This window comes from Onychostoma macrolepis, chromosome 11 (assembly GCF_012432095.1).
Source record: "Onychostoma macrolepis isolate SWU-2019 chromosome 11, ASM1243209v1, whole genome shotgun sequence".
NCBI classification, from domain to species: Eukaryota; Metazoa; Chordata; class Actinopteri; order Cypriniformes; family Cyprinidae; genus Onychostoma; species Onychostoma macrolepis.
In genome coordinates, this window is record NC_081165.1 from 6,506,989 (window position 1) to 6,531,947 (window position 24,959).

General features: G+C 37.8%; 1 protein-coding gene across 15 annotated transcripts in view; it reads left to right on the plus strand.

The window, feature by feature from the left end:
• Positions 1-24,959, plus strand: part of atp2b2 (ATPase plasma membrane Ca2+ transporting 2) — a 147,429-nt gene that overhangs the window by 113,455 nt on the left and 9,015 nt on the right. For all 15 annotated transcript variants that reach the window (XM_058791058.1, XM_058791070.1, XM_058791055.1 and 12 more), the window contains 11 exons: positions 687-929; positions 5,935-6,176; positions 6,422-6,656; positions 10,096-10,275; positions 13,477-13,564; positions 16,992-17,098; positions 17,783-17,974; positions 19,688-19,901; positions 21,766-21,977; positions 22,398-22,505; positions 23,680-23,862. In XM_058791058.1, the coding sequence (XP_058647041.1) occupies positions 687-929; positions 5,935-6,176; positions 6,422-6,656; positions 10,096-10,275; positions 13,477-13,564; positions 16,992-17,098; positions 17,783-17,974; positions 19,688-19,901; positions 21,766-21,977; positions 22,398-22,505; positions 23,680-23,862 (2,004 nt within the window). The remainder of the gene's footprint in view (positions 1-686; positions 930-5,934; positions 6,177-6,421; positions 6,657-10,095; positions 10,276-13,476; positions 13,565-16,991; positions 17,099-17,782; positions 17,975-19,687; positions 19,902-21,765; positions 21,978-22,397; positions 22,506-23,679; positions 23,863-24,959) is intronic.

Consider the following 24,959-nt stretch of genomic DNA (forward strand, 5'->3'; position numbering starts at 1 on the left):
AGTACTGAGTAATGTTAATTAACTACATGTTCTTAACTTGTCGCTTCCAATCAAAATGTCAGACAGTGCAATGCCCATATTTCAAAATCCAATCAACAACCAGTGTATAGATCCAACTGTGAGCGATATGCTGTTCATGTTGAAATTACCATAATTTTGTTCTTTTTGACTTCATGTCTGATGATGACTTCACAATGTATAATTACAAATTGGAAATACTGAATTTCATGAAAGCTCTGAAATCTCTCATTTGATGTTTGCGGTGTTGCATAAAAACTATCAAAATGGCAGGAACCTCAACAGGTAAAAATCACAGGGTAACTATTATGCATACACAGGTGTATTTTATTACCAACAAAGCCGCCTATGGATCCATGTTGGAATAATGCCAAAAATGGCAATAGAAATTATTTTAGAAATAAATGTTTTCTGTCTGGCTGTGTGAACAGCTTACAGTAGAGTAATTCCAACATTTCGTGAACACATCCTCAAAAAACAAAACAAAACAAAAAACACTTGCAGCCTTTTTGTGCCCTATTTCAGTTAGAAGGTTATTTATGTCGACAGGTACTCATGTAGGTAGTGGACAGTGCAAACACTTTTAGAAGATGTTATATTAGCTAGTTATCTGTATCAGTCATGTGGTTACATCAAATTTAAATATTTTCTTTTGTATGTGCTGATAGAAAATGATGAAGGATAACAATTTGGTACGCCATCTGGATGCTTGTGAGACCATGGGCAATGCCACAGCTATCTGCTCAGACAAGACTGGCACACTGACCACCAACCGAATGACAGCAGTGCAATGCTATGTGAGCGATGTCCATTACAAGGAGATACCAGACCCCAGCTCCATCCCACCCAAAACTCTGGAAATACTGGTCAACTCTATATCCCTCAACAGCGCCTACACTACTAAAATACTGGTAAGACATAGAAACCTTCAGCTGTTTGGCTTACACTGGTGTTATTTCAGCAACAACTGCTTTGCAGCAATAGATTTTAATGTTAACGTATAAGCACAAGCTATTACTTATATAGACTGCCTAGCCAAAAAGGCGCTGTGCATTAATTGTAGCATTGTTTGGACAGCCTTATGCAACACATCATGTTCCCTGAACAACTCTTTCACATTTTGAGCCAGATGAATCTTGGCATTGTCACCCTGATTTATGGCCATGGGATACATCTACCAGCATGGTTCTTTAATAATTGAAACGCTACACATTGCATAATATACAGTTAAACAAACTGTTGCCAAACATATGCCAGAAACATTAATTCAAGTCAAGTCACCTTTTATTTCTGTAGCGCTTTATAAAATTGTAATGTGTCAAAGCAGCTTCACGGTGATAAACCACAAAATAGCTGAATCCATTATGGAAACTCAACTATGGAGACAATTTATCAAGTCAGTTTAATGTTGGATTGGATTCAGTGTTAATCACTGCAGTAATGATCCAATCATAGACTCTTAAGTGTTTGCTTATGGAATCCAAACAATGGCTTTTTTGACCAGTCAGTGCAATACACTAGGGTCAGCAGAAACACATGAAACATCACCCTCGTGTCAGTCAAATCCTCCACAACTTTGGCTTTCTTTCTTCTGTGGAACTCAAAAGAAGATGTTTAGCAGAATGTGCATTCTGCTCATCCTCTAAAAAGCACCATAATAGCATCAAAAAAGTGACAGCATTAGGTAGAGTGCTGCTTACACCTATTTGACAAACGATTATTGAAGTGAATGAAGGTGTTCAAGGTCTTCATTGAATCAGTGTGTGTTTACTCTAGTAACTGAATCAATGATTTGGTGTTTCTGATGCCACGCTCACCAGTTGAGCTACAGCAATATTAGCTCATTTTTGCTTCTTCATTACTACCAACATCAATTTTCGTGATGGCTAAACTCATTGCTGTTTGAATTGCAGTACCTTGAAAGTACGGTTGTCTTTCAGCATCACAATAGTAAAGTAATATCTATGAATTCCAAAGGAGGAAAAGAATTCACAAACCTTCAGTGTTTGTTCAAAAGACAAAACGATTGCTCCGATTGAACAGAAATCACTGAAGGTGTCCTACATAGAGTAACCCACCATTGAAATCCTATCTTATTGGAATCAGGACTGTGTTTGCATTAGGCCTTCTCATGTGTACGTTTCCATATGTGATGTGTGTTCTTCGAGGACCAAGAACGCTGCAGAATAATCACTGTGTATTTTGGAGCACCAGTCCAAAAATGAGCAGTCTGCAAAGATACAGTTGAGACAACGAGTTTTGGAAAAAAACACAACATGTGAGTTATTCTTGATTCTGGGGGCTGGAATCAGATCTGTTCTCTATCTCAGTTTAAGAAGCATAGGAACTGAAAGCAAACCCCTTGAACGCCACAGCACACTAACACTACTTACAGAACCCATCCCTGGAGACCAGTACTGAGAGCTTTCATAACCATACAAAGCAAGACTTGGATAAGCATATCATTCCAGACGTCTTGTTTTAACACAAACTGAAATGAGCAGAACTCTTTATCCCTGGAGAGATCCCCCAAGCTACTGTGCTTTGCTGCTCCATTATGTAATTAATGCATGAACTTCTCCTCACCCAACACTCGAGAGCTCCTTCAGCAAACTTTCCAAAGTCTCCTTCCCATCTCAGTGCTTCTATATTTACGTTATATCGGAATATCGTGCTTTTAGGTGCAATGGCTTATTTGCACCAACAAACTTTTACCTGTATTTGATATAGATTTAACATTCATAATTTAGAGTGGTTATGAAGCGTGTCTCAGTAGTACGAGCGGCTGGTGCTCAGGCACGAAAGAGTTAGTCTAATCCTGAAACCGGAGTAGGACACACAGTACAGGTGATGCTGCTGGCATGTACACTGATACTTCAGCTGGTAGTCTGAGCTCTGCGGAGACTTCCTGTCGCTCTGATCTCAGGTTGCTTCTACCACCTGTTCCATCAGACCTTCTGGCCCTCTGATTGGAGAGGTCGGGTCTGACACTGATGTCATGTTCCCGGGCTCCCATCAATTCTTGATTGGAGGTTACATGTCCGATTGTGGTGGCGTGTGTGTTTGAGGACTGTTCAGTAGGTCATCGGCTGTAGGCTCTGGATTCTTAGTTACACCAAAACAGATGCAGTTAGCCTTTCTTGCATCTTTTTCAAAGGTTTGTTTGAGCACAGAGTATCGGTTAGCGATTAACACATTGTTGCATGTGTTTTATTCATGCTTGATGTGTTTTTAATTGGCTTCTGCTTGGGAATCTGGGAACGGGTCCATTCAGTGACTGAACGACTCTACGAATAGAACCATATGATTCCATTCAAATGCCCGTTACCTGCAGGATAAAGGTATCATGGTACTGTATATTTTTAAGCAAACTAGCGTTGGGTCCGAGTCCACCTTGTCCTTATCCAGTGGAGTTTGAGACATTTATTAATGTCTCCATGTTGCTACTGATTTTTTTTATCTTTCATGTCCAAAATGTTTGAGTCTGTGTCTGTAATTATCCAAACACACCTGCCTGTAATTTTCAAGCAACCCTGAAGACTGATTAGGAATTGAGTTAAAGAGAGTGGCCCTCCAGGACTAGGGTTCTCGACCCCTAGTTTTACTATCTGATACCATCGTTAAACCATGGTTTTCTAAGGGTTATGCTTAGACAAAATGTCTGCCACTAGTCATATGTAAAGTTGGGGTACTCGATGCCGGCCTTGGAACCAAGTCTGGACACGTGTGCAATTATGAATGAATTTGAATGACTTAGAACGTATTCAGGTAAATTTAAACTCAAACTTGGACTCGTATGTTTTGGACATGCAAGATAAAAATAAGAAACAACATTAATTTAAGACAACCACATTAATAAATGCCTCTTTTGGTAAGGACTTGGCCCCAACACTAGTCTATATGCTGGAAAGAATACTGCCCTCTGAGACTTCTCTGCTATTTTGGGAGCAGTTTTTTCATCGTGCACATGACAAGGTGAAATATCTCGCTGTCTCGTGTTTGATAAGTTGTGACTCATTTTGGGCAAAGTCGTTTGTCCGGCTGTAGCCGCTCCATGTGGTTCAGGGTCTCTGCCAAAGTCTCTCTGCGATGCCTCGGGCTGCCACTCATTCATTTAAGCCAATCAGCTTTGGCAACGAGCTCACCTCACGGTCTGGGACAGGGGCTGTCACTGTCAGTGTAGGTAACGCTGTGAAATCAAAGAGGTGCTATGAAAATGACCTTCTAGGGGACACAAGAGGGCGTCTGTGGCCCCTACAGCGAGAAGGAGAATAGATCGAGGGCCCATGTGGAGCACAGGAGCCGAATAGGGCCGTAAAGAGGAAGTAGTGCTGCCAGTGCATGTTTTGCCATATGCCGTGGTTCGTAGGAGTGCGTGCTGACCAGGGAGAAGACAGCTGTTCAGGAGAGCTTTGTGTGCCAGCGCCTCTCCGAGGGGTGCTATGAAATCCGCATCAAATGCATGAGCAGTCTTGAATGACCCAGGTGAGCAAACACGAGATACTCTTTTAATGTAATTTCTTCCCCTGAGGTGCACTTAGTGAAGTTAGTAAAGTTCTTGTGGCAAAAACGTAATTTAGCTTTAGTTATAATTCAGTTTTTCCACCCCCTGTCTACCCTGGGAATTAAATGGACCAGTTTCGATTAGCCAGTAGGCCACTGACGTGTAAACAAGCCAGTTACAGTCTGATGCCAGAAAGTTGTAAGACATAAATCAAAATGTGTAACATGTACGCTGGCTTTGTTTGCTGAAATTTCTCCGTTACAGCTTACAGAAATTCCACTGCATGCACATTGTGAGTCATCTTGCATACGCCACATTGCAATGCATATTGGATCCTATCAAGCCTGGTTATGAGAAATTCTGGAAAAGTAAATCAGAAAGTTAACTCACAATCAAAGTCTCTGTGGGAATTTCAGCATTTCATCTCATCAATAAATAAACAGATAATGAAATCAAATTCCCTGGAGTAATTCTTGCTGGGTAGTGTTTTCTGGATTGTGTTCAAGCAAGCTGCAGACAATAAGATTTGAATTGGTTTTGTGGTCTGAAATTATTATGGACCTTTTGTTTCTTTTAAGCTTTTTCAGGCTTTCATACTGTATGTATATGCAGACACTTCTTTGAAACTTCTTTGAAAGACAATTTGGATCACATATAGATGTTTTATTAAGAGAAACATGCCCCTTTGTGGAGTGGGATTGCAGACAGGTAATTAAATACCAGTGATTAATAGCAGGAAAGACGCAGTGTTAAAGTTATGAAGACTCATCTTGCTCAACACGGGTTCTGTTTTCTGTTGGACACAATGCATCTTGGTAGCATCAAGTAATTTGTAAATGAAGGCAAGAAGGTAGAGGGCAATTGCAATTCAACATGCTTGAAAGATAGAAGACCAAGCTGACCTTAGTTAAAATATATTTTACAAGTTCACTTTGAACTCCCAGTGACAAAGAGAGATTGCCATGCTTCAGAGTTTGAAAAGTGTCCAAAAAGTGAACGTTAAGAATCGGCAGAAGATTAATACTTTAGTGTTTGAGATTTATTACAAACGCAAACCAGAATGACAGGAATATTAACACTGAGCTGCTGCACAACACTATTTAAAAAAAAATAAATAAATCACCTGTTCTCCTTCTGTTAGGCATCCAAGCTGTTTATACGGCTGTGATGAATTGCAAAGAAACTTTGTAAATTACCTCAGCAAATTTACCAAAAGGATTTATTACGCTCGATGCAGCATAGCCCACCATGAGTGCAGGTCGCTAAGCAACGGTTGCCGTTACCTGTAGACAGGTGGTCAGTTATGCGACCCTTAACGATCGTCAGCATTCACAGAACAAAACAGAGTTCACTATTTAGCTTGTTACCATGCAGCAGGTATCTAAATCCTCTCTGGCTTTCTTCCATTCCAGCCTCCAGATAAAGAAGGAGGTCTTCCCAAACAAGTGGGCAACAAAACCGAGTGTGGCCTGCTGGGCCTGGTCTTGGACCTGAAACGAGACTACCAGACAGTCCGGAACCAGATCCCAGAGGAGAAACTCTACAAGGTGTACACCTTCAACTCTGTCAGGAAGTCCATGAGCACCGTCATCAAGCTTCCAGACGGCAGCTTCAGAATGCACAGCAAAGGAGCGTCCGAAATCATCCTTAAAAAGTGAGCGCCTTTCATCTGCTTTCTGATGCTTCAGCTCTCGCACCTGCAATTGGTCATAAAAGCATTTTGGTGTCTCAATAGCAGATGGATGAACATTATGTTGAATTACTGTAGCTTCATGTGCCTGGAATCATTTAGATCTGCTCTTTGAAGAAATGTCCTCAGAAATTGCTTTAATAAAGGGAATGTGCATATCTCTGCAACCGTACGGCCTTGTTTTATCAATGTGAATGTATTGGCTTCAGGTGTTCTCGCATTCTGAATGAGACGGGCGAAGCCCGCATCTTCAGACCGAGGGACAGGGACGAGATGGTGAAGAAAGTAATCGAACCCATGGCCTGTGACGGGCTCAGAACCATCTGCGTGGCCTACCGCGACTTTCCTGCAGACCCGGAGCCCAACTGGGAGGACGAGAACAACATTTTGACTGAGCTGACTGCAATATGTGTTGTTGGAATTGAGGATCCTGTCAGACCCGAGGTGAGAGATGTCTTCATCATGTTTCATCATGTCGTATTACACAAATTTAATTAGAATTTTTGTATAATGTATTGAATCAGGAGAGCACATCTTTAATGTGACCTCTGCCTCATCATTTGTGACCTTGGACCACAAAACCAGTCATAAGGGTCAATTTTTTCGAAATTGAGATTTATACATAATCTGAGATCTGAATAAATAATCTTTCCATCGATGTATGGTGTGTTAGGATCGGGCAATATTTGGCTGAGATCTGGAATCCGAGGGAGCAAAAAAATCTAAATAATGAGAAAATTGGCTTTAAAGTTGTCCAAATGAAGTTCTTAGCAATGCATATTACTAATCAAAAATTAAGTTATGATATATTTACGGTAGGAAATTTACAAAATATCTTCATGAAACATGATCTTTACTTAATGTCCTAATGATTTTTGGCATAAAAGAAAATTCAATCATTTTGACCCATACAATTTATTGTTGGCTATTGCTACAAATATACCTGTGCTGCTTATGACTGCTTTTGTGCTTCAGGGTCACATTTACTCATTTTGCTAAGGATGTGCAAACCATGTATTTTCAAAACTGACTTTTTGAACAACTAGTTTGACTTTTTCTGACCATGATCGGACACGTTCCTCAGAGGGAGCTTTTAATTCTGATGCATGATTATGTTTAAAAATCAGATTAAATGCTGGGGTCTCATTGTTTTTTTGGTTTTAACACACCATCTTAATCCTATAAAATCTGACATATGAAATAATCCGAAAAATAACATTTTATGGAACTTTTAAACAAAATATAAAGTTTTGCTTGTGTAAATAACCTATAGTAGGCTTTAAATGGTTAAAAGCGCAAGCAGAGTCTTTAAAACACATGCGAGATGCTGATGCTTTATTTAAGGACAAGAGGCTTGTCCTGTGCTAAAGCAAAACACACTAATCAACACAGCTGAAGCACTAAAACACTAGAAGCAAGAATCTAGATAAACTGGATCTGTGGAAGATCCCTAAAAACAAACCGCGACCACTATTAACATTTAAAGGTTTTGCAATCCAATTCAATTCTTGGGTCCTGAGGACTCCACAGTTCACACTTCACCTCATATCATGGCTCTTATACATCTGTGTCTAGTTGCTGTTAAAATACATACATCGCAAGGTGTTTTTGTGCAGGACTCACTGGCCCAGGTGCTCTGAGATTACAGGAAAATACTGGGAATTGGAGGAGAAATTGCATCAGATACACATTTGAGGATGTGAAAGAGAGGCATGCTTTAAAAACACGTCCTCAAATGATCGTACATCTTCACGCACAGGGACAGAAGAAGCGTCTATACTGCTGCATTATTTAACCTCCTCCTTTTATCCCGCTGTTTCTTTGCTCTGGCATTCGTTCTCTGTCTCTGGAGCCACGCTCGGTAATTGTCAGTTTGTTGAAGGCTTCTTACAGAAAGCAACATCTGCGGTAAAACAGAAAAACAGCACGAATGGAGGAACATTCGTGAAGTTCTGACTGCAGAATCATCCCGCTGCTGTCCTTCTCTGGAACTGTAGGAATGCCATTTTGAATTGCTTTGTTTTATAGCATTTTGAAAACTCCAGCATTCTGTTGATGACACAGATTTGGTGTGTTTGATCTCAGCGTTCTGTTACGGGACACGTGAGCCATTCCTTTCCCTAATAAACAGCCGAAACCTAAGAATCCGTAAACAAATCCATTAGTCTTAAATGTCTAATGTTACCACGTCACCTTCCTCTGCCGTGGTGTTTTATTGATGAAGCTCTTCCTCTCCTCCTGATGAGTTAAGTGAGACTGGGCTGTCTTTGTGTTTCTCAGAAAAACTTGGACGTCTAGTCAAGCAGATATCATCTCTCGCTTTAGTGTCTAGACCTGCCCCCATTTCCATAACATCTGTGATTGCGTCAGATTCACTCTCCTGCCAAGACCCTAGTGCAAAACCAGTGTGCGTCATGAAACGTTATCAAAAAGTCTTTAAGTTGTACATGAAAAACATACCAATAGCATGAATATCCCTGAGACTGATTAACCCGTTTGCTGAAGCGAAGTATGCCTTATTTTGTGCTCCACTAGGGTAAGTCGCACAAAAATGGTTTGCATTTCACCGAAAAATAAATTGAAATACACAAATTATATGTAGCATAAGCAAAATAAAACATCTCTTTTCACAGTTTTTTTGCATAAACATTTTTCTTATTTATTTTATAAAAAGAATAATATTATAAATTTCTAATTTTTGTCAAACTTATTTTCTCCAAGTCTCATTACTGTAATAAGGAGAAATATATAAATATATAAATAAATTTATAATAATATGTGACCCTCTACCACAAAACCAGTCTTAAGTGTCAATTTCTCGAAATTGAGACGTATACATCATCTGAAAGCTGAATAAATAATCTTTCCATTGATGTGTGGTTTGTTAGGATCGGACAATATTTGGCTGAGATACAACTATTTGAAAATCTGGAATCTGAAGGTGCAAAAAAATCTAAATATTGAGAAAATCACCTTTAAAGTTGTCCAAATGAAGTCCTTAGCAATGCATATTACTAATCAAAAGTTTTTATACATTTACGGTAATAAATTTACAAAATATCTTCATGGAACATGATCTTTACTTAATATCCTAATGATTTTTGGCATAAAAGAAAAAAATATAATTTTGACCCATACATTTGTGGCTATTGCTACAAATATACCCCAGCGACTTAAGACTGGTTTTGTGGTCCAGGGTGACATATGTGTGTGTAGATATATATTATTTTAAATAATTATTATAAATATAATACTATGATGTTTTGATAGATTTTTTTCATGTTTTATGTATATATGTATGTATGTATGTATTTTTATTTATTTATTTATTGGCACAATTTAAACCATTATTATATTTTTGGGAAAATTAGCTTAACTGACATGACAATAATGTAATGAAAATATGCACACAATGCAACCAACAAAATAAATAAAATTAAATTGATATACATTTTTTTTATTTATATAATTTGAATATATATATATATATATATATATATATATATATATATATACACTTTTCACTTTTCAGCTGGTCAGTTTGAATCTGGTCAGATTTTTCAGCAGGAAAATTAAACCTTCATATGGAACCTTCATATGAATAATTTTGTCTTTTGTTGCATGAAAAATCATCAGGAGCCCTTTGAATTCCTCCTAATGAGCTCTCACTTGTTTCACTGGAGCATCTGAAAGTGCCAGATCACCACAAAGAGAGAGATTAGAGGAATCAGGAGAGCTGACCGAATCCCGTGTGTTTTGCGGTAGTGTTCTCATTTACTGCTGCAATGGGCTGCAGGCGTGGGCTTGTGGTTTGCACAGGCCTCTGCGCTAACCCTTCCTCTGGAGCGGAGCGTGGTGAATTAATGCAATTCTGTGTCCGCAGGTCCCCGACGCCATCCAGAAATGCCAGCGTGCTGGAATCACTGTGCGTATGGTGACAGGAGACAACATCAACACGGCACGAGCCATCGCTATCAAATGTGGCATCATCCACCCCGGAGAAGACTTCCTGTGCATCGACGGGAAGGAGTTCAACAGAAGGATCAGGAATGAGAAGGGAGAGGTACAATACTGCATACTTTTTACAGGACACTGGGTATACAGCAAACAGTATCAGCATTTGAGCCATAATATCAAGAAAATGAGTTTGACTGGTCCAGTGCAATAATTGTTAAAATACTGTCAAAAATACCAAACAGTTAGATTAAAGACCCCATGAAATGGCTTACAAGCAAAGTTTACTCTTCTGTGTTTACTCTGTTCAAAAGTTTGGGTTTGGTAAAATTTTGATAATGTTTTTGAATGAAGTCTCTTCTGCTCATCAAGACTGCGTTTATTTGATCAAAAATACAATAAAAACTGTAATAATCTGAAATCGTTTTACAATTTCAAGTAACTGTTTTCTATGTGAATAAATACAAATTTCTGGCATGAAACTCTAGATGGCATAGACCGGTTCTTATTCAATCTGACATAATCACATCATTATTCACACGGCGCAGCTGATTGGTTCTCTCCTGTATCGGTAGCCAATGAGCTCGCTGCTCAACATTCAGTGTGCTTCAGAAAGCCTCCACCTCCCCAGCTCCACCTGTATAGATCTGCTGCGGTTATTTCATATATGTTACATGTGCAGTAGCAGTATTTCCTACATGCTCTCAGCAGCATGTCTGTTGATGTGTTGCCAGTAGCTAGTCTAACACATTAACATTGTCATGTACATTACTATGCTAAACTCTCAGAGAGTTGTCATGACAGAAATAGTAAACTGTAATTTATTTTTGTGATGCGCAGCTGAATTTTCAGCATCATTACTCCAGTCTTCAGTGTCACATTATCCATCAGAAATCATTCTAATATGCTGATTTGCTGCTCAAGAAACATTTCTGATTATTATCAATGCTGGAAACAGTCGTGCTGCACAATATTTCTGGAAACTGTGATACATTTTATTTTCCAGAATTCTTTGATGAGCAGAAAGTTGAAAAGAACAGCATTTATTTGACAAGGATCATTTTGCTGTTGTTTTGAACTTTCTCTATTTAATGCAATATATACATTTCTTTATAATAATAATAATAATCTTTTTGACCCCAAACTTTTAAACAGCACTACATTTCCATATGAAACCAATATGTTATATTTATGTCAGTTATGAAGCATGATTTGACGCATCCACAGTATCTGGTGGCAGCTGGTATTTTTGGGAGATGAACAGAAATCTGTGTAGTGCAGGATGAGTCAGCAGTGTTTTTCTAGAAGAGAAAGACAGTGTCACATCACACATGAGTTGTACGCATTTTACTTTAGATAAAGCCTCTTGCTACTGCATAGCAAACTACAGTTTGACAGAATTATTCCTCATAGTCGCATAGGCTGTTATAATAAGTTAGGAGCTTACCCTTTCCTGTAGCTCAAATAGTAGAGCATGGCGCTAAGATCATGGGTTCGATTCCCAGGGAAAGCAAGAGCTGATAAAATGTAAAAACTGTAACTTGAATGCAATGTAAGTCGCTTTGGATAAAAGCGTCTGCTAAATGCATAAATGTAAATGTAAATGTAAATGTAGGAGCTATGAATGCTAGTAGGGAGTGAGAATTAAACTTCATTAGTCAATAGATGCGTGTAGCTCAGTCAAACCATTCTCCTGACAGCTGCTCATCATGCGTTGCTGAGACAGCAGCTCTTGCGCTCTTCAGGCCCGTTTCACCAGTGACGAAATCTCACCGTTTCCATTTGTTGCTGTTTGCTTTCAGGAAAAAGAAGTCACTGCTGCTATCAGAGATTTGTTGGTATTTCTTAAGGTCCAAAGCATTTTACTCACTACAATGGTGATCTTGTGCAAGTTACAACATTAAGGGAGGGTCACATTAAGAAATCTGGGTAACACTTTATTTTAGGGTCTCTTAACTATTTGCTTATTAGCATTCATATTGCTAGAATATTAGCTATTTATTAGTAGTAATTAAGTACATATTAATGCCTTATTCTACATGACCTTATTATACATCCCTAATCCTACCCAATACCTAAACTTAACAACTACCTTACACTCTCAGAAATAAAGGTACAAAAGCTGTCACTGGGGCGGTACCTTTTCAAAAGGTACATGTTTGTACCTAAAGGGTCCATTTTTGGTACCTTAAAGATACATATTAGTACTTAAAGTGTACATATTTGAACCTAATAGGTACAAAAGTGTGCCTTTTGAAAAGGTACCGCCCCAGTGACAGCTTTTGTACCTTTATTTCTGAGAGTGTACTGACTATTAATAAGCAGCAAATTAGGAATTTATTGAGGGAAAAGTCGTAGTTAATAGTGAATAAGTGTTCCCTATTCTAAAGTGTTACCGGAATCTGTTTTTCAAAGTCTTATGTTGACCTCAAAATAAACAAATTTTTAAGATTTTGAAAAGTATAAAAAAATATATTAACAAAAAACAAAACAGATATATTTAGGAGATTGCACTCTTTCTATGGAACATGGATCATCAGGTTACTGAAACTGTTGAATTGTTTGATGGGAGGATATGAGAGATGCAGCACAATGATTATAACTAGGATCTGTCAGCATCTAGAGACTGGACATTATTTCTTCTATTGCTTAAAATCAATGTTTTCTCTGCTGGTTTGAAATGTGTCTTCTACATTATTTAGAACCTGTCTAAGTTTTATGAAGTCTGTAACTATCTGTAAATCAGTGCTTTCAAACCTCACCCACAGACATTACAGTAGATCAGTAAGCTGCACATTTCTGCTTTTAAAGCCTTAGGAATGTAGACTTTCCTTGAAATGCATTACTGCACATGATTTTTGCATTAAAGAACGAGCTGAGTTGATTGTCCAAAGCATTGCTTCATATAACTGTCTGTACTCTGATCATTTATGGGGTTTATTTATGATGTTGTGATTACATTAGTCGCATGTGTACTCTCTGCTGGCAATGCACTGCTGTTATTGATGTGGACAGGTATTGAACACATTTGAGAGCTGGCCATTCTAACAAACACCCCACATGTGAATGATGGACGCCCTGTGATTTAATACACAGTCAAATCATTTATATGTAAATGCGATGTCTTTTCTGATTAATGTTTACACTCATTACAACAAGAAAGATATCTTAGAGCCGGATTAGATTTTTTCACGTTATATACTCGAGACTGTTTTATGGATTCCATCAGGCGGGTGTATAGACACTTTTTGGCAGCTGTAATGAGCGTCTTCGTCATGATGGATGGATGTCTGTCTCATGTCTCTGGCAGGTTGAGCAGGAGCGCATTGATAAAGTGTGGCCTAAACTGCGAGTGCTTGCCAGATCCTCACCGACGGACAAACACACGCTGGTCAAAGGTGAGGAAACCTGCATGAGACACTGAACACCAAACCACAGACCTACAGTGCCAGTCACACTCAGAACCAAAGACATCACTTAAACAAGCACTGCTGTCTTCACGTATTTACAAATTTCCTTGAAAGTTGTGAAGGGACATATCTAGAAACCTGAAGATCACGCAAAAATGATTATTACTCTAACATACAATGAAAAAAGTTTAGAGTATATTTTACAAGAAAATACTATAAAATTGTTACACCACCATTTTTTTCAGTGTATTATACATATATAACCACATTTTAATGGAGATTGTGATCTAAAACTATTACAAAACATGTCAAATTAGCTGATGAACAGGGGCCGACATTTTTAGATGAACAATCTGCTAGACATATTTGAGTTCCTGTCCATTTACACACAGCAGCAGAGTGTGTTAGTAAAGCGCTCTGGAATCAGATCTGTGTTACATAAGACTGAACATCATGGCTGAAGTTACAGGATAATTAACATACTGTAAGTAAATGTTGCGCTGTAATTACATCACTAGTGTATTTAATTAGTTATTTCCAGGCGTTATCGCTTGATTGTCCCTGATGTTTTGCTATCACATAGCTTTAATGCTGGCAACATATGGTTGTTCATTATAAGTGTTAAATGAGTCATTCCAGTAAAGGAGTAGCATTTGTGTCCACAACATTTGATGAAGTGCACTAAACACACAATTCTGCTGTTAAGTAATTTGCAAGCTTGAATATATACATTTAAACTTAATTTCTTGCTTATTCTATTATTATTTTATTTATATATATATTTTTTACAAATAAATTATAATTATATAAAATAATAATACTTATAATATTAATAATTATTATTAATACTGCACACACACAAACAGAGCTGGGTAGATTACTTACAAAGTGGAGTCCGTTACGGATTCCAAATTACATGACAGAAATTGTAGTTAGTGATGTAATCCATTACATTACACATTTTAGGTAATATAATCAGACTACTTTTGATTACTTTTAGGTTACTTTTTAACTAAAGGCTGGAATACAGTACACGACTATTAAAATCTGAACAGATTATTATCACATTGATTTAAATGGGATAATACTGTACCATACTGGCACCCGTGGTAAATATGATCAAAGAAGGCTGTGAAAATTAATCTGCATTGTTAATCCTTCGATCTTTTATTTAAAAAAAAATCACAAAAATCTAACATTTCATTGGATAAGAATTTGAAATGGGGGGAAATATCATTATAAAAGAAATGTTTTTCTCTAATACTCATTGGCCACAATTAACGGCACCCTATTATTCAATACTTTTTGAAACCTCCATTTGTCAGTTTAACAGCTCTAAATGTTCTCCTATAATGCCTGATGAGGTTAGAAAACACCTGACAAGAGATCAGAGACCATTCCTTCATCCAGAATCACTCCAGACCCTTTAGATTCACAGCTCCATGTTGCTGCTTCTTCTCTTCAGGTCACTCATGTTCTACAGGGTTCAGGTCAGAGGACTGGAATGGCCAGCAGAAGCTTGGTTTTGTGCTCAGTGACCCATTTTTGTGTTGTTTTTGAGGTTTGTGTTTGGATTATTGTACGGTTGGAAGATGCAAACATGGCCCATTATAAGATTTCTAACAGAATCAGTCACTTATAAATTTTTTATCTGTTGGTATTTGATAGAATCCATGATGCCATGCGTCTAAACAAGATGTCCAGGACCTCCAGCAGAAATATAGGCCCACAACATCAAAAATACAGCAGTATATTTCATTGTACACATGGGGCACTTTTTATCCCTGTGTTCACCAAACCCATCTTGAGTGTTTGCTGCTAAAAAGCTCATTTTTTAGTTTCATCTGACCATAGAAGCCAGTCCCATTTGAAGTTCCAGTCGTGTCTGATAACTGAATATGCTGGAGTTTGTTTTTGGATGAGCGAGGAGCATTTTTCTTGAAACCCTCCCAAACAACATGTGGTGATGTAAGGGCTGTTTGACTATTTTTTTTAAGGTTTTCTGATCCCAAGACTCAACTATTTTCTGCAATTCTCCAGCTGTGGTCCTTGGAGAGTCTTTAGCCGCTCAAACTCTCCTTCTCACCGTGCATTAGGACGACATAGACACACGTCCTCTTCCAGGCAATTTCCTAACATTTTATGTTGATTGGAAATTCTTAATTATTGCCCTGATGGTGGAAATGGGAATTTTCACTGCTCTAGCTCCTTTCTTAAAGCCACTTCACTAATTTGTGAAGCTCAATTATCTTTTGCTGCACATCAGAAATATATTCTTTGGTTTTTCTCATTGTGATGAGTGATTAAGGGAATTTGGGCTTTGTTTTCCCTCCTATTTATATTTCTGTGAAACAGGAAGCCATGGCTTTATAATTTCATGTTCATAATCACCCTGGAGTGCTCAAAATTGTGAATATGAATGAGAATATACTTCAATTGTGTCCAATGTGTATTAGAGAAAAACATTTATTTCATAATGATATTTCCCCCTATTTTAAATTCTTATTATCCAATAAAAGGCTAGATTTTTGTGAATTCTTTAAATAAAATATCAAAAGGATTAACAATGCAGATTAATTTTCATAGCTTCTTTGATCATATTTACCAAGGGTGCCAATATTTTGGCCATGGCCATATATATATATATATATATATATATATATATATATATATATATATATATTCCATTCATTGTTATAACAACATAAAGTAAATTAGGATTTCAGGGTTTCCCAAACTGGGGTTTGTGAAGGACTGCAGGGGGTTTGTGAGTTTAATGAAAAGCTAATAATTTAAGTCATAAAAATGTAAAATTAAAATAAATAATTTTAAAATAACATCAATCAAAACAAAATTTAAAAAAGAAACATACTAAATATGAAATATTTTGTATACCTGTGTGTCATATAGGCATTTTAGAAAGGAAAATGCAAAAGATTAAAAAGAATTAGGGAGAATCAATAAATTATGAATAATTTCTTGCTACTGTGTGAATGTATGTAATCAAGTAATCAATAAAACACGTAACTGTAGTCTGAATACAAGCATTTTGAAATGTAATTTTCTCTAATTAAAAGTAATTAATTTTTGGAATCTGATTCCATTACATATATATATTTCACAGCCTGGATTTCACAGAAAGGGTCTCCCCCACACGTGTGTGTGTGTGTGTGTGTGTGTGTGTGTATGTATATGTGTGTATATATATATATATATATATATATGTATAATTATTACTAATTGCAATTATATTTTATATAACTCTTCATATTGCACAATGCAATTTGAGAAAAACTGTTAAGCAGTTTGTTGTCTGATAAATTGTCTCAGATCTTGCAGAAATGTTCTTCTATGTACAGTAAATGAAAAAGGCAGCATTCACAGAATGACAGTAGTGTGTGATCTTGTCTGTCAGGTATTATTGACAGCACTCTGGTGGAACAGCGGCAGGTGGTTGCTGTAACTGGTGATGGAACCAACGATGGACCGGCCCTCAAGAAGGCAGATGTCGGTTTTGCCATGGTGAGAACCGATCGAACTGCATCTTAATTCCATTCTTTGAGCTGCTCAAACACAGGCTGTCCTCATTTCAGCAGCACAATAAAAGCAGGCCCAGAGCGCCCCCTAGTGTGAGCCGGTGCCTCTTACTCCTGTTTTTTGACATCTGTCAGTTGACTTGCATTAGGTGAAAAAACAGCTTGTGTCAGCACCGCCCTGCCATTTCTATTTTCATAAGTTCAGCCGTGTCGGAGGAGAGCATATTCTTGTGTTCCTGCTCATCAAACTGACACGAGCTGCCTGAGGGCAGCTTCCTCTCTGTGGTATTTACCATGATTTTACTGTCAGACGTGTCTTAAGGGAGAACAGTCCCTCAGGCTAGTCTTTAAAAAAAACACAAACACAGTGTGAGCAGAAACAAACTCTTTACCCAGACACCAACAAGATTTGACCATTTATGATCACTCACTGTCCACATGAGGGTCTGGTTTAATTCAAACGAAACGTGAATGTGCTTATATGTCATGAAATAACAATGCAAACAAAGTCCTTAAAAGGTCCTATAATATTTTCTTTATGCAAAATATAATTTATTTTCTTTTGCCGATCACGGTGATTTTAATGAATTAATAAATTATTTTCATTTTAAGGACATTTTGGCACTTGATGCAATTTGAAGCAGAAGATTGATGTGAAATGTCTTGACAGGGAATCGCAGGGACAGATGTGGCCAAAGAGGCGTCTGACATCATCCTGACAGATGATAACTTCTCCAGCATCGTGAAGGCAGTGATGTGGGGACGCAATGTCTACGACAGCATCTCGAAGTTCCTCCAGTTCCAGCTGACCGTTAACGTGGTGGCTGTGATCGTTGCCTTTACCGGAGCCTGTATTACCCAGGTTTGTGCCTCTGTGTTTACACACAGGTGCTCACAGTGAGCCTTTAAATGAGCATTCACTGTATTGCTGAGTGTTTGCTAAAGCACCTGGCATGAGTGATTTGAGCAAGCCTCTAAACTTGAGTAATAAACTTCAGCATGTGTTAACGTTCAAACGTTTGGGGTCGGTAAAAATGTGTACTATTTCCAAGGACGCATTACATTTATCAAAAGTGACAGTAAAGACATCTTACAAAATGCTTCAATGTTTAATTTATTATTTAAAATTTCAAATAAATGCTGTTCTTTTGAACATTCTGTTCAAAGAATCCTGTATTCCACAAAAATACTTTGGAAAGGTTTCTTGAGCAGCAAATCAGCATATTAGAATGATTTCTGAAGGATCAGGTGACACTGAAGACTGCAGTAATGATGCTGAAAATTCAGCTTTGATCACAGAAATAAATGATAATTTAACAGATATTCACATAGAAAACAGCTATTTTAAATTCTAATAATATTTCACAATATTGATGTTTTTACTGTATTTTTGATCAAATAAATGCAGCCCTTCTAACAAAAACTTACTGACTCTGAACCTTTGAACTGCAGTATAGCTCACCCAGCACCGTTAATCCATCAAAGCGTCTCACTTTTTTACCTGACAGTTGATAAAACAGGTGAAAGATTCAACAGATTTACATTAAAAGGAGGGACCTCAGCCATATCTAGAGACCAGAAGATCACAGAGACTTGAGGGTGGAATCAGAACACCTTAGCAACCTCATACTAACGCCCTGGCAACCATCCAACACACTAGCATTGTAGCAGTGAGTTTTGTACAGGCCTCTCACATTTTCTTCATGAAATACACAAAACTAGTTACTAATTTAAAACCACAGCTATCATTTACGAGATACACACACAGACATTTATATGTATGTATATACTGTATGTGTATATATATATATATATATATATATATATATATATATACACTTGACCCACTAACACTTGCACTGTATTCAATTTCTATTCTACTTCTTTTTAATTATAAAAAAATGACCATCTAACACTAGCATTCTCTATTCTTTTTCTATTCTACTGTATCTACTTGCTTTCTTTTTATTACACACACTATATATATATATATATATATATGTGTGTGTGTGTGTAAAACCCTTGCGTATTGTGTTAGGCTTACCTAGACGTGTCACAGCACATATTATTGTTCTTTTGTTGGTTTTCATTGCTTCTGTTGTCCTCATTTTAAGGTGCTTTGGATAAAAGCATCTGCTAAATGACTAAATGTAAATGTCTTTTATGACATGATAGATCTGACCTACTATGAAATCTCAAATTAGACTACGCAGAGACATGTGGTAATGGCAAAGAATCCATATTAGATTACTAGGCCAAGGCCAAAGACCCCTGTGATCTAAAATAGCATTGTTTAATTTCCTAGAGGATCTCTGACCTAATAAATGATGCAGCACTTCTGAGAGAAAGAGGCTAGACTGTGTGAAGTTACCGTCATGAGAAATGAACATCCAGAGAGCTTTAGATGAACGAGGGCACTCAATCGTGCACTGAGTTAATGAGTTTCAGGGTCTTCTTAAAATTTTGATACACAAGGACAATGCTAGTATAACATCTAGCTCAGTTCAGCATGTTTTATTGGTCTCAAAAGTTGTGATGATGAAGTCCAGTTTAACCAGACTGTTTGTTCTTCCAGGATTCTCCTCTAAAAGCAGTGCAGATGTTGTGGGTGAACCTGATCATGGACACGTTTGCATCTCTGGCGCTGGCCACTGAACCGCCCACCGAGTCTCTGTTGATGAGGAAACCCTACGGCCGAAACAAACCCCTGATCTCCAGCACCATGACCAAGAACATCCTGGGCCATGGCGTGTACCAGCTCATCATCATCTTCACGCTGCTGTTTGCGGGTGAGTTACCTTAAACTGTACACTGCAAAAATGGCTTATCTTACTTAGAATTTTTTGCCTTGTTTCTAGTCAAAATATCAAAAAATTCTTAAATCAAGATACTTTTACTAGATAAGCAAAATGACTTAACATATTTAGTATTGTTTCCAGGGAGAAAATTAAGTGCATTTTGCTTAAAACAATTACAATTATCTTCCAGTGGGGTAAGTAAAATATTCTTAAAACAAGAATAGTTTTTTTCCTGGAAACAAGACTAAATATCTTAACTAATTTTGCTTATCTAGTAAAAGTATTTTGATTTAAGAATTTTTAGATAAGTAATATCATTTTTAGATAGTAAGATAAGCCATTTTTTTGCAGTGTAGCTCAGCGACGCATGCTAAGCAAATACGTTTATACTTTTATGCCTGGAAAATGCATATTAAATAGATTTTTTAAATTGTTTTACAGAAATAGTTGAAGAAACATTGGTAACACTTTATGTATAATGCATTTTAAAAGTAGTTGTTATGCATTAATTATAGCTTGTAATACATTGTACATTCTCATGAATAATTGTAACCACAGTTAATACATTATAACACTTATTAATTCATTGTTACACTATGCATTTTAAATTTGGTTATAATTATTTGCGGAAAAATATAATGTATTACAATTCACATTAATTATAATGCATTATACCCTTTAAAGGGGTCATATGATGCTATTTTAAAGATCATTATTTGGTGTATTTGGTGTAACAGAATATGTTGACATGCTTTAATGTTCAAAAAACACGTTATTTTTCAAATACTGTACATTATTGTAGTTCCTCTATGCCTTGCCTCTCTCAAACGCTTCGTTTTCAACAAAGCCCCTCCTTCCGACAAGCACAGTCTGCTCTGATTGGCCAGCTGACACAGTGCATTGTGATTGGCCGAACACTACAAGCATGCGTCAGAAATGTAACGCCCTTTACCATAATCACGAGCTTGAGCTTTTAAAGTAAATATGTTAATAACGTCACTAGTTTTACCATCAGTTCAGCCTGAGAGGGGAACAGTCACGTGACAGACACAGTGATGATGCTCGTGTGTGTTTGCACACAATCTGCAGTTAAGATGATTTCTGACAGTCTGTTCACTCTGCTGTGATGTGACCCTGTTCCCCTCACACACACTCACACACACACACACACTCACACACACGACGCATTACTCTACGCTGCGCAAAACTCTGCATTTGAACAGTCAATAGCAAATACTTAAACTAATAACAAAACATACTTACAGTCTCTGATTCAGAAGCGCCAGATTGTCATAGCAAAGTCAGAATTTACCCTTTTTCTTTTTTAGAAATAGGCTTTGTGTAGCCAGCCTTGTACTCTACTAGGTTCACGAAACTGTCGTCCAAAAAATGCGTTGCACAAATTTGAACATTTGGGTTGTGCTGTTCTGTTGTAAACAAATCTTAACAATGATTCCTAATTGCATCTACTTCCGGACGGCCAAATAAAGTGCTTTTGCTTTCGCATTGAAGCACACAGCGTCTCCCTGACACGGCTGCAGTTACTGAAACCACGCCTTCTTTCTTTGCGTGCACATTTGGGCGGCATTACGCAAATATTTCCACATCGTGACGTAGACATGTGGGGGCATGTTTAATGAGGTGTTTTAGCCCGGTCTAACTCTGCAGATCGTATACATGCACAAACAGCTACATAACACACTAAAGAAAAGGAAAACAAGAAATCGCATCATATGACCACTTTAATAACCCTTTATAATGCATTACACATAAAGGCTATAAGTAAAGTTTTACCGAAACATCTAATCCATGTAGGATCTTCAGTCTTGTCTCTTATGCTGTGTTTGTGATCCAGGCGAGCAGATCTTTGACATTGACAGTGGCAGGAACGCACCGCTGCATTCTCCTCCATCTGAGCACTACACCATCATCTTCAACACCTTTGTCATGATGCAGCTCTTCAACGAGATCAACGCACGCAAAATCCACGGAGAGAGGAATGTGTTTGATGGCATTTTCAGAAATCCCATCTTCTGCTCCATTGTTCTGGGAACTTTCGCCATTCAGGTACCAAAAAATAAAAATGTTGGACAGAGGTATGTTTCTCAACGGTGTGTTTTGGAGCTACAGCTCAGGACCTGTGCTCAGAAGCAGTTTCTAGTTTGACATGTGGACTTGAGTAGATCATTCTCTTGGGGAAAATAAGAAGCCAGCATGCAGAACGATCCGTTTTTGTCATCCCATGTGTAATTATATACAAATACACAAATGCAACTCTCTGATTTAATTTGCTGCTTATCCGCTACAGTAGAGTATTAATATTACATCACATCACATTACATCATTGAATATGTATGTATTGTGACATGGTCATGATTCAGTCTTCATTAAAAGGTTCTGCACGATTTGAAAGAAGTGTAGTTCTAAATATAATGCACCCAGCACATCTGTAGGACCTTACGTTTCCATTTTGACATTTCATTTCAGATTGTGATTGTTCAGTTTGGAGGGAAACCGTTCAGTTGTTCTCCTCTGGACCTGGAGAAGTGGATGTGGTGTGTGTTCCTGGGGTTGGGAGAGCTGGTCTGGGGACAGGTATTGCAACTATTTTCTTTCTCATTTCATACGAGGTCTTCATTAAAGGGATAGTTCACATTATCATTCTGTCATTACTCCCACTCATGTTGTTCCAAACCTGTGTATGTATGACTTTCTTTCTTCCATTAAACACAAAAGATGTGGTTTTGAAAAGCATCTCAAGGTTTTTTTTGTTGTTTTTTTTCTTTTCTTTTCTTAATGTTTTGTTTTGTAACCTCTTGATATTTATTATATGGGCAAAAACAGTTAAACATTCCATTTAAATATCTTCTTTGTGTTCCACTGAAAAAAAAAAAATGGAACAACATGAAAGAGAGTAAATAATGACAGAATGTTCAATTTTGGGTGAATCCCTTTAATTACTGTTGAATTTTAAAATAAATGCAATTTACCATTGGCTAGTATGCTCTTTTGTCAGTGTTGAGAGGCTGACAGCTTACTTTGATTAATCAGTTCTTAAGAAAAGAAAGTTGATTTTAGTATCACTTAATTGGGAATATTTTCAAAATACACAGCATAAATGGCACACCTGTCAGACCTGTGTCCTGTCTTGTCTTGGTTTTCTGTCTCGTGCTCCCCTTGACTTAGTTTTCCCTCATGTATGCCCATATTTGGTTACTTTCCTGTTTCCTGTTCTCGTTTAGTTCTCATTATGTTCCTTTGATTCAACTGTGTTTAATTAATCACCTAGTGTATTTTAGCCCTGTGTTTCCCTGTCTCGTGTGTCAGGTATTAACGTCGATGTCGTGTTCCTGTGTGTCTCTCTGCCTGTTCTGTGTTCCCTGGATTTTGAGTTTGGATTATTAAAGGACTGTTTTTGTTAAGGTTATCCTCGTCTCCTCGATTCCCTTGTGTGTGTGCTTATCGTGACAACACCAGGGTTACAGCCAAAATATCGCCTTCAAAGATTTACATATTTTCCATGTATGACAAATAGTAACATGGAAAACTCACTGTTTGGTCAGTGTCTATATGAAGTAATATACTGTATGTATCTCATTGATAGTTGTGAACAGTATTTGCCAGCATACAATACAGCTGTCCTGATGTTCTACAAACAGTACACTGGGCTTGTTCCTCACCTGGATCTTTGAGGATGGAGCTCTGAAATGGCTCTGTTTTGTGTGCTATCATGTTCTAATATCCATACACGTGTCATGCTCTGGGTCAGGTTATCTCAACGATCCCAAACAGCAAGCTGAGGTTCCTCAAAGGGGCTGGTCAGCTGACGAAGAAAGATGAAATGCCTGAGGAGGACCAGAACGAAGACCAGGAGGAGATCGATCACGCTGAGAGGGAGCTGCGGCGAGGGCAGATCCTCTGGTTCAGAGGCCTCAACAGAATCCAGACTCAGGTTAGAACCTCTGACAGTCTTTGGGAAGCTATGGCTGCTTGAAATATTCAGCATGAAATCTGCAAATGGCATCTGTAGGAAGTAACCATACTTATGCTGGTACATCAATTGTGTTTGTAATTATGTACTTGAGATTCACCATCTGCACGGCTGGCAGTGTGTTTTACGGCTAGATTTAGAACAGTGCGGAGGTTGAACCGCAGCTCGGCTCTGCCAAATGCCATTGCTGGCACAAACATCAGCGCTGATCGCAAGACTTCAGTACTGTTGCATTAATCATGGGCTGTCAGTACACCTTTCATCAAAAACACTTTTATATTCCAACCGAAAAGTCATTTATTGAATAGCGTTTTGCATAATTAGATCTAAATTACAACGAAAACCGAAATACAATTATTGTTGCATAATGACTACTCAAATACTACTTTTAACAGATAGTAAGTAATATAATTACCAGTATAATTCCACAGCGCTCTATTGCAAATATAGCCTTACTATGGTTAGTGTCTAATCAATTGTCTACAGAACTACTTTTTCACTGAGCAAAGCCAATAAGTTTACATTGCCCCCTCCCCGACTCAGATCATTCATACACCATTACTGCAATAATATTTCACTCCAGTCTAAAATCAAGTCCTTAAGCAATATCACAATCACAAGCACGTTGTTCTTCTGAATAGCATCATGGCAGCAATTTGGGCATAGCACCGTTGTGAGTGTCATGATGGTTTTATACAACAGTTCAATGACGTTTGTGACAAAGTTGTCCAGTTTATTACATTGTTGAAAACAGTCTCAACCATCTTGTCATCAAGCAACACAGAGACTGGATTAGTGTATATGAGTGGAGTGACAGAGATTTCCCTTACCTGCCCAAAGACTTTTGTAACTCCACTGCTTCTCGGTCCAGGCAAAATCGCATAACTCCACTCACATACTCTGATCGGGAATGCTACGAACACAGACAAGCAGCGAACCAGTGAACAGGGGAAAACGTCCCATATTTTAAATATCTGCACTACCGAATGCCGTCTTTCCAATCAGATTAGAGGAGAAGCACTAACTGTTGTATAATGCACTGCATGTGACAGAGTTTT